The sequence below is a fragment of the Physeter macrocephalus genome, chromosome 8 (assembly GCF_002837175.3).
Source record: "Physeter macrocephalus isolate SW-GA chromosome 8, ASM283717v5, whole genome shotgun sequence".
Lineage (NCBI taxonomy): Eukaryota > Metazoa > Chordata > Mammalia > Artiodactyla > Physeteridae > Physeter > Physeter macrocephalus.
Window position 1 is genome coordinate 74,746,275 of NC_041221.1, and position 11,197 is coordinate 74,757,471.

At 47.9% G+C, this 11,197-nt stretch overlaps 1 protein-coding gene across 1 annotated transcript; it reads right to left on the reverse strand.

The window, feature by feature from the left end:
* Positions 1–6,642: 6,642 nt before the first annotated feature.
* Positions 6,643–9,070, reverse strand: FOXD1 (forkhead box D1). The gene has a single exon (XM_024122585.1). The coding sequence runs from the start codon at positions 9,068–9,070 to the stop codon at positions 7,658–7,660; it is 1,413 nt and encodes a 470-aa protein (XP_023978353.1). The 3' UTR covers positions 6,643–7,657.
* Positions 9,071–11,197: the final 2,127 nt, after the last annotated feature.

Below are 11,197 nucleotides of genomic sequence, written 5' to 3' on the forward strand. Positions count from 1 at the left end.
TGGTTACACAGGCGTGCTCACTTTGTGAAAAATGGTTGAGATTTGTGCATTTTTCTGTATGTATATTATACTTCCCTAAAATGTTCACTTTTAAAAGGTAGAGTAACTCAAAACAGTTTTTAAAGTTAGGATGATAATGCTAAGGACAAGAAAAATTATAAATATGAAGCTTACAGTCTTTATTCTCGCTTCTCTTCCTAGTCACCTTATCACACTTGGAGACTCCGGACTCTAAACAGGGGCTCGATGATAAGAATCAGCTGTTTTCTATGTGTGTTTTTTGCTTGTTACTGAACAGTAGTTTCCTGGTAAAGGAAGCAGCAGGAATGAACCAGGAAGTTTCCTGCATGCCAGAGGGGTCAACAATAAAAAGAAGGGAGCCCAAGCTGTTCATATGAAGGGAAAGATGTGATTAGAGAGATGTGACATGCAAAGAAATTATCTGAAAAGTGAATTCAGTTGGCAAAGTATAAGCCCCAAAGAGCCCTGAGCAGCTGGTCATGATCAGATTCTCCATCTTTCTGTCAAATGTAATTGTATCCGAGTTGGCAGGGTATTTATTGCTAAAGTCGAAGGGCCAGATTTTACACTAAACATATTTACACATTTACATTCGTGGCCCTATAAACACTCCACGTTTCACTGGCCATGACATCAAACACATTTACCAACAAAAAGCATATGCCGAATTACAAAATCATAGGGGAGAAGGGAGGCAAGTGGCAGCTGATGGGCAATGAGCGTGCATGCCTGCGTGTGTATATGTGTGACCCAGCTGCAACACCAGGAAAGCAGTAGAGACAAGAATGGATACTGACAATGACGGGCCCACTTCACTTGTCCTCTGCTCCCCAGGCCTATCTGGTTGAGTTCTAAAGAGGGAAGGGGGACCCCTGGCATTCCAATTAGTCCCAGGGCTACCCTCCCTTGGAGAAGCCCAGAGAGACCAGGGTCCTTCCTGGGCAGATTTCTGATTTGGATTGAGTTTGATGCTAATATGACCTTTAATTTGCCCCTAAATGACTTTTCTCAGTCAGTTATAAAGACAGGTGTGAGCAAAATGTGTAGGCAGCAGAGAATTTCTAAACTGAAATTAGAGTTCTTAATTCCTAGCTCTGGGTAGTAACATCAGATCCCTACCCATCAATAGCAGTTGTAATAACACTGTTAGCTGCTCCAAGCTTGGTCCTCAGTCAAGCAAGGAAATCAGAGCCACCAGAGCCAGAGAGAGAAAAACAAAACAGGCACAGCCACTGGCCTCAGACAGCCTTTAATAAATGGCACAGGCTGGTATTCCATCAAAATAATCACCTCCCCCAGCTCTCTCAGAGGACAGGCTAGAGGAAGAAATGGTGGGTTAAAAACAAACAAACAAAACTGTGAAGGGCAGAAACCTTCCTGTGAAGGGCAGAAACCTTCCCCCCAAAGAGATGCTTACTACATTCACTGTAAGAAATTTGATAACAAATATACCCCAAATTCCAATTCCATCAGCAGAAAGTTAAGGCAGGAATGGGCCACTGAGTAGGGGACAGGGAAGCGGAGATGTGCAAACAAGATGCCTTAGTGAGTAAAAAATGGGGAAAGTCCTCATGGTTTTTTTCCTTTGCCTCCTCAGTTTCTTTTTCTTTTTTAAGAAGAAGGGAAGTGCCTCTTAAATAAATTCACGGGATGGGGATGGAGAGGAAACACGTTGTTGAGCAGAAACGCTAGCTTCTTATTTTAAAGAAATAAAATAATTACCCAATAGAGAAGAAAGAAATCAACCAAGAAATGATCTAAGGTCATGACACCATGTGTGGTACAAGGAGCAATTCAATCCATAAGGGCTTCATTACCCCCGCAATAGATAACATTTGGCTAAATCTAGCTGCAGATTAAATCTCCACAGCACAACACAGCCCTGAATGGAGAGGCTCCTTTTTGTGTGGTCCTTCTTCGGGAGCTGCCTGAACCATTAGCCCCAATATATCCCTCTCCCTATTAACTGCAATTCCCTCCCAACTGCGCTTCGGTCATTTGTCTCCAGGCTCTACGGGGGCGTTTGGTGAGCAAAGAAACAAGGAGAAGGGGAGAAAAGCGTCGGGTTAATGAGTTGTAGCAAATCCACACTTTGTAGTCGGGAGGAGGAGAGCTGGTGGCCAATGTTTGTCCAACTGGTTTATTTTTCGAGACCCAGCCTATTGAGGAAGGCTTGTTGAAGCAGGCTTCGTTCTTACAAACACACAAACATCCTTCTGTTTGCCTTCAAAGAAAAGGGGACCGGAGCTGGATTTGCATGCGAATGAGGAGCCCCGGGAGGAGACGTCCTTGCCCATCAAAGGCCGCGGTAGCCGGGCGGCCCGGCGGTCTTTGTTCCAGCACCTGCTCGCCCGGCGGCCTGACGGGGCGCGCCCCGCTCTCCTGGCTCACCGGGTCCACGGCCCACGGCTCACTCTTCGCCTGCCCCGCGGCCCTCGCGTAGCGGCCCACGGCCCACCCCTCACTTGCCCCACGGCCTTCGCTTTCTCATCTGTCGGCCAGGCCCACGGAGCCAGCACAGAAGATGGTGGAACCCCAAACCCTGAGAGTGGAGGAGCTGAACTCGCAGGACGCAAAACTCGAGACTGAGGCAGGCGGGTCTGCTTTACCTTTTCTCAGGAATCAGGGCTCACGATGCGCTTGCGGGGGAAGCTCCGGGTCCAGGACCGAGGCCAGCGCTGGATCGCCGAGGCCTTCTTGCCATTCTCTTAAAAGCACTGACAACCTGTGGGGTGAAGCCCGTCCCCGCACTTTTTTAAAGATGCAGGAATCTGGACACAGGGATTCGCAGGGATTCCCAGGTTTCAGGACATCCAAGCATCATGCAAATAATAATACACACGGTTTTGTTCTTTCGCTCTCTTCCTAATTACTTTAAGATATACATTTCAGATTTATGCGTTACAGAAGGCTGCAAGGCCCGTCAGCAGTGCTTGTGTGGTTTGGGCTCGGCCTGCTGACGTCTGTTCACCCAGGGCGCCAGTGGCATCTGGACGTTCTGGGTTCCAATGTCTCCTCTCCCTTAGGTGGGCTAGGGTAAGAGTAACTTTGCATATAAGGTTTTGTTCTAACGAATTTCAACTTATATCTGTATATTTAGTGGTAAATTTGGGGGTGATTGTGTTTACTTTAACCTCTTATTTAACCTCTCCCTAATATCTCATAGGAAAAAAACAAACAAACACAAATAATAATACACACGGTTTTGTTCTTTCGCTCTCTTCCTAATTACTTTAAGATATACATTTCAGATTTATGCGTTACAGAAGGCTGCAAGGCCCGTCAGCAGTGCTTGTGTGGTTTGGGCTCGGCCTGCTGACGTCTGTTCACCCAGGGCGCCAGTGGCATCTGGACGTTCTGGGTTCCAATGTCTCCTCTCCCTTAGGTGGGCTAGGGTAAGAGTAACTTTGCATATAAGGTTTTGTTCTAACGAATTTCAACTTATATCTGTATATTTAGTGGTAAATTTGGGGGTGATTGTGTTTACTTTAACCTCTTATTTAACCTCTCCCTAATATCTCATAGGAAAAAAACAAACAAACACAGAACTTAATTTTGAGGCCGTGAGAGTCAGTTTTTTTCCTCCCTAAAAAGGGAGGGAAGGACAGGGCATCAAGAATGAACGTCACTGCAAAATACTGGACTATGATGAAGTCTTTGTTAATTTGCTAGGTTAAATCTCCAGCTTTTCAGATATATACCTGTCCAGATATTTTTTTAAAATTAACAGATTTTTTTTAATTAACAGATTTAACCTCTGCAACTCACTGATATTAAGCATTTAAATTATATATTACATATGCCTTGGTTTTATCTGAAGCCCACAACATCGGTAGTAATCAAAACTAGTTTCACATTTTTTTCATAGAACTATAAATTGCCTGCAATAAGTAGTCAGTGAAAACAAAATCTGAAAAAAGATATCCTAAATCACCCAAATTGTATAAATATAGGTAGTTCAGTATAAACACCTGATGCATTTTCATTTTTATTCTTTAAAGAGTATACTATCCAAAAATTAAAGGTTTCCCTTACATACTCTAAGTTTTTCATTTAAACTAGAATTTCAAAGTTAAGTTTGCCTTTTAGGATAAAAACTTCTTTATGCAACTACTGGAATCCTTTCTGTCAAAGAAAATAGTTTTAAATACTAGAGCTTTCAAATACAATTCATTTTATCTATGTAAATAGTTTCTTATGACTGGGGATGGAGAGGAAACACGTTGTTGAGCAGAAACGCTAGCTTCTTATTTTAAAGAAATAAAATAATTACCCAATAGAGAAGAAAGAAATCAACCAAGAAATGATCTAAGGTCATGACACCATGTGTGGTACAAGGAGCAATTCAATCCATAAGGGCTTCATTACCCCCGCAATAGATAACATTTGGCTAAATCTAGCTGCAGATTAAATCTCCACAGCACAACACAGCCCTGAATGGAGAGGCTCCTTTTTGTGTGGTCCTTCTTCGGGAGCTGCCTGAACCATTAGCCCCAATATATCCCTCTCCCTATTAACTGCAATTCCCTCCCAACTGCGCTTCGGTCATTTGTCTCCAGGCTCTACGGGGGCGTTTGGTGAGCAAAGAAACAAGGAGAAGGGGAGAAAAGCGTCGGGTTAATGAGTTGTAGCAAATCCACACTTTGTAGTCGGGAGGAGGAGAGCTGGTGGCCAATGTTTGTCCAACTGGTTTATTTTTCGAGACCCAGCCTATTGAGGAAGGCTTGTTGAAGCAGGCTTCGTCCTTACAAACACACAAACATCCTTCTGTTTGCCTTCAAAGAAAAGGGGACCGGAGCTGGATTTGCATGCGAATGAGGAGCCCCGGGAGGAGACGTCCTTGCCCATCAAAGGCCGCGGTAGCCGGGCGGCCCGGCGGTCTTTGTTCCAGCACCTGCTCGCCCGGCGGCCTGACGGGGCGCGCCCCGCTCTCCTGGCTCACCGGGTCCACGGCCCACGGCTCACTCTTCGCCTGCCCCGCGGCCCTCGCGTAGCGGCCCACGGCCCACCCCTCACTTGCCCCACGGCCTTCGCTTTCTCATCTGTCGGCCAGGCCCACGGAGCCAGCACAGAAGATGGTGGAACCCCAAACCCTGAGAGTGGAGGAGCTGAACTCGCAGGACGCAAAACTCGAGACTGAGGCAGGCGGGTCTGCTTTACCTTTTCTCAGGAATCAGGGCTCACGATGCGCTTGCGGGGGAAGCTCCGGGTCCAGGACCGAGGCCAGCGCTGGATCGCCGAGGCCTTCTTGCCATTCTCTTAAAAGCACTGACAACCTGTGGGGTGAAGCCCGTCCCCGCACTTTTTTAAAGATGCAGGAATCTGGACACAGGGATTCGCAGGGATTCCCAGGTTTCAGGACATCCAAGCATCATGCAAATAATAATACACACGGTTTTGTTCTTTCGCTCTCTTCCTAATTACTTTAAGATATACATTTCAGATTTATGCGTTACAGAAGGCTGCAAGGCCCGTCAGCAGTGCTTGTGTGGTTTGGGCTCGGCCTGCTGACGTCTGTTCACCCAGGGCGCCAGTGGCATCTGGACGTTCTGGGTTCCAATGTCTCCTCTCCCTTAGGTGGGCTAGGGTAAGAGTAACTTTGCATATAAGGTTTTGTTCTAACGAATTTCAACTTATATCTGTATATTTAGTGGTAAATTTGGGGGTGATTGTGTTTACTTTAACCTCTTATTTAACCTCTCCCTAATATCTCATAGGAAAAAAACAAACACAGAACTTAATTTTGAGGCCGTGAGAGTCAGTTTTTTTCCTCCCTAAAAAGGGAGGGAAGGACAGGGCATCAAGAATGAACGTCACTGCAAAATACTGGACTATGATGAAGTCTTTGTTAATTTGCTAGGTTAAATCTCCAGCTTTTCAGATATATACCTGTCCAGATATTTTTTTAAAATTAACAGATTTTTTTTAATTAACAGATTTAACCTCTGCAACTCACTGATATTAAGCATTTAAATTATATATTACATATGCCTTGGTTTTATCTGAAGCCCACAACATCGGTAGTAATCAAAACTAGTTTCACATTTTTTTCATAGAACTATAAATTGCCTGCAATAAGTAGTCAGTGAAAACAAAATCTGAAAAAAGATATCCTAAATCACCCAAATTGTATAAATATAGGTAGTTCAGTATAAACACCTGATGCATTTTCATTTTTATTCTTTAAAGAGTATACTATCCAAAAATTAAAGGTTTCCCTTACATACTCTAAGTTTTTCATTTAAACTAGAATTTCAAAGTTAAGTTTGCCTTTTAGGATAAAAACTTCTTTATGCAACTACTGGAATCCTTTCTGTCAAAGAAAATAGTTTTAAATACTAGAGCTTTCAAATACAATTCATTTTATCTATGTAGTTTCTTATTCATGACTTTAAAGCTATTTAACTAATGATCAGCTCTATTAAATTTTTTCTAGTAAATTTTTCATCCAAAAATTTCCTTATTTGCTTGTGTTGCTTCCATTATAATATAACCTTATGTTGCAGGGTTTTTACATATATATACAATATTGTGCTTAATAAAGAGTGGCAGTTAAATGGAGTGAGAAACTCGAAAATAAATTTTAAAGTTCTGTAAAATTAGCATCTTAAAGAACTGTGGCTTTTATTTTGAGTAGGCTCAATGCTCTTCAAAATGGAATCAAATAAGATTTGAAATGTATACCAAAGTAACTTTTATTTGTAGTCGTTTAAAAACAATTTCTGATCTCCTGCAATGGCTTTGACTTAGAAAGTATAAATGAAAAATCAAGGCATGATGCTTTTGTTAAGTTGTCTTTGAAAATATTATTTTTCTATTTCATAATGGATTCCTACTTATCTCACAAGGAAACTTTTTTAGCAGAAAAGACAATAAACTAAGAAGGGGATGACTGAAGCCGATTCTTTTTGAGAATTTTCTTTGAAAATTAAGCATTTATTTCTAAAAAAGTGTAAAAATCTTACATTCGAATAGTACAATAATAATTGCCAGTCAAAATTTACAATACTCCTTGCAAAGAATACGCAGTAAGTACAAAATAAAAATTCCTCATGTCTATTATGATACAAAACACAGGTTAAAATAAGAAATGATAATTCTGACTTTTTCCCTTATGTAAACATGTTAATCATTTTTTTCTTTTCATGAAAAAGTACACCAGACAAGTGTCCTCAAATAAAAACTATTGTTTCTCTGGCATTCTTCGGGACCTTTACTATTTTTGTTTTAATCTTCTTTTGAACATTATCTATCCTTTTTTTTTCTTTTAACGCCTGGACCTGAGACTCTCTAGACCTCAAAAAGGCTTAGGTTTTAAAAAATTTCCCAAAGTCAAGGAAGCCCCTTGTGCCTAGACGGGGCGGATCCCCACCAGCACCCTCTTCCTCCCCGCCCTAGGTTGGGGGGCTGCAGCATAGGGCGACTTTGCATAAATAAGAGGAACCTGCAGAGCAGAAAAGCGCGCCCTATCAGTTGCCAGACACAGTCTCATCTGAGAATCCAAAGCGGTGGAATGGGGGCGCGAGGTCGGGAAGGGCCGCGCCGGGAGGAAGGAACAAAACACGAAACCACCCAGATGAAAAAAAGGAGCCGGGATTCCTACCTTCTCTTTCTCAAGCGCGCTAACATAGCGTTTTTAACAATTTGAGATCCTAGCAGTAAAGTTCTCGACACTGGACAGGGCAGTCCCTTGGTGCAGAGTCCCCAGGGCGGCGGACGAGGAGACGGAGGAGGCGGCGGCGGCCGCGGCGGCCACGAGGGAACGGGTGAGCGCGGCGGCCGGCCCCACGGCCGCCTGAGCCGCGCAGCCGCCGCCGCCGGGCCCGGGCGCGGACGGTGTCCCGGGAGAGGGGGAGGGCGAGGCCTGCACGGCGACGGCGGCCTGCGCGGCGGCGGCGGCGGCGGCAGCGGGGCCCAGGCTGCCCCCGATGATGCTCTCGATGGAGAAGGGCGAGCGCGCCAGCGCCGAGGCGCCCGGGCCGCCCGCCTTGGCCGCCGAGGCCTGCAGGGGGCCGGGCAGGGTGGCGCCGAGCGGGTGAGGCCGGTAGCCGAAGGCGGTCCGGGCCAGCTCCGCGGCCGCGCCGTGGGGCGGCGGGGGCGGCGGGGGCGGCGGGGGCGAGTGCGGGTGGAAGGCGGCGGCAGCGGCGGCGGCGGCGGCGAAGAGGGCCGAGGGCGGCGCGTAGGGCGGCAGCTGCAGGCCGTAGCCGCAGCCGTAGGGGCCGTAGCCGTAGGCGTGCGGGGGCGGCGGGGGCGCCGGCGGGAAGAGCGCGGCGGCGGCGGCGGCTGGGTCCCCAGCGCCCCCCGCGCCCCCGGCGCTGCGCAGCAGCAGCGACTCGGCGGCGGCGGCGGCGTTGGGCGGGAGCAGCGGCTGCCGCTTGAAGCGCTTCCTCCGGCGCAGGAAGCTGCCGTTGTCGAACATGTCGGCGGACTCGGGGTCGAGCGTCCAGTAGTTGCCTTTGCCGGGGTTGCCGGGCTCGCGGGGGATCTTGACGAAGCAGTCGTTGAGCGAGAGGTTGTGGCGGATGCTGTTCTGCCAGGCGGGGAACTTCTCCCGGTAGTAGGGGAAGCGGCCGCTGATGAACTCGCAGATCTCGCTCAGCGTCAGCCGTTTCTTGGGGCTCTGCAGGATGGCCATGGTGATGAGCGCGATGTACGAGTAGGGCGGCTTCACCAGGGGGTTCTTGTTGCCGCCGCCCGCGCTCACGCCGCCGCCCCCGCCGCCGCCCGCGCCCGCGCTGCCGCCGCAGCCGGTGCCGGCCCCTGCCACCGGGGCTGGGCCCGGGGGCGCCGGCGAGCCCCCTGTCCGCGGGGCCAGCAGGATGTCATCGTCGTCGTCCTCCTCCTCCAGGTCCTCTAGCTCGTCTTCCCCGGCGTACGAGCGCCGCCGTCGCCGCCGCTGCGCGGGGACAGCCAGCCGGGGCACGCCACCGCCGCCCTCGTCGTCGTCCTCCTCTTCCTCGTCGTCTTCGTCCTCGCCCTCCCCCACCACGTCGATGTCTGTCTCCTCGGCGAGGCCGGAGGCATCGGACATCTCCGTGCTCAGGGTCATAGCTGTGGCGCGGCGTAGGCGAGGTGGCCCATAGGGGCGCCGGGCTCCGGGCTCCCGCCGCGCCCCAGCCCAGGTCCCGGGTGGCTGGCCTGGCCTGGGGGCGCCACAATGGGGGGCGCCGCCGCTGCTCGGGCTGCGCAGCGGCGGCCGAGGGTTGCGCTGCGACTTTGTAACTCCTGCGCCGCCGCGGTAGCCCCAAAACCTCCGCGCTCGTTTGGCTCCGCGCGCACCCCGCCCGGGCGGGGGACTTGATCTTCCTCCCTCCCAGCGGCCCTCGCCGGCTCAGTCGAGGAGGGGCTGCTAGGGCTCCCGGGCGAGCAAGTCAGAGCGTCGGGCGCCTGGGAGGATGCGGGACGGGTGAGAGTCTAGGGACAGAGATCGGCGAGGAGAGGGCTGAGTCCAGGAGAGGGCGGACCTTTCCTCTGCTTATAGCATAAGGAGGCCTGTCACATGGTGTGCACGTCAGAGCGCTACCGAGGCAAGGGAAAGGAAGCCTAGGAAAGCAGCCCCGCTCGGGAGAGAAAGTTCACCCAGAGGAGGGAGCAGCAACTGAGAAGAGGGGGGAGGAGACAGGACCCCACCATTCGTTACCAAAGGGGCTGAGACCTGAAGTACGCGCAGGCCCTTGGTGGTCTGACCAAGGGCCGATGCACGAGTTAAGAGTTCCCAGTCTCCTCTTCAATTAGCCCTCAACCCAAACCTCAGAAGCACTCCCGGGACGCGACGGTTTGACCACTCGATGGCCTATCGGAGCCGTCCAGCCAGGAGATTACCACCCCGTCTTCTGAGGTGGTCCCCGGGGAACGGCCCTGAGGTCTGCTGGGTTGTTCCATATCCACCAGATAGGGCGAGCGGCTCCCCACCGAATCTGATGAGAAACCCCCCAGTTTAAGCACAATAATAATTGTTTATTGACCTTTTAACCTGTCCCCTTCGGTTCTTCTCCAAAGACGTTTGTTTTCCACCATCTGTTAATAAAAATGCTGTTAAGCTGGCGTTTTAGTCACTTATCTGCAACTGAATGCCCCAGAAACTTGACAGCTAAACTAACCTGCTCTAATGAGAGGATCTGACAAATTTCATGGAAGTAAAGAAAGTAACCATTGAATGCAGAGAAGGAATAGAAATTTTTAGTGAAAACACAGATACACACCAGAAAATGCATCTAGGAACGACTTTAAAAAGTTCTTTCATAATGGGGTAAGGGATTCTATAGTTATCTGTAAGAGGAACGTTCTAATCAACACTCCACAGTAATCTCGAAATACTTAAATTACTAAACGTGTACACATATGTCTACTCAGCCAGGCTTAATAATAGAAACTACAATGATAAAGACTTTCACACCAGCTTTAGAAAAAAAAAATTTTTAATCCACTAAATATTTCCAATAGGTACTGGTGAGAAGAAACGAAATAATTTTTAAAAAGAAGATTCAAGTTCTGTTCAGCCCAGTTTTCCTTTTCAGGTGACAGGGTAGTGGAAATATTTCAAATACGATGGTATTTTAAGTACACCTATCTTTGTCACCAGCTGATTTTATTTTGGCTAGTGGGAAAATCCTAATAGTTTGTGGAATTCATACATAGCCATACCTTTTGGATTTTTGCATTTCCTAAAACACTTTTATTTCAAAGTGGGGACTTCGCCTCAAAATTTTAGCTTCCTGATTAAAATGATCACTTGACAAGAACTGAGGATCAAAAATCAATGGCTTTATGTAGGAACAATCATCAGCTGCCCTTGTGTATATCATTTTATGGATCAAGCAGTTTTAACGTTTCCAAACGTTTCATTACATTTTATGGATCAAGCAGTTTTAACGTTTCCAAACGTTTCATTACTCCCCTTATCAGTTACAGAGCCTCAAAAATAAACTGTTACCCCACCTAAGACTTATTTTTAAGCCAAGTTTTTGTTGCTCAGGACAGCTATCAACCAGTGATAGTTACAAATGACCCATAAAGTCCATCATAGATCTTTGGAAGATGTATGAGAACGCCTCAAAGTCCTAAATAATTTTTCATTGACTCTCGTTTGATACATGGCTGAACCATCTAATTATTGTAATGGGCTCAGCATTAACCTGAGCCAACATTAATCAGCACTATTAATCAGGCATTACAT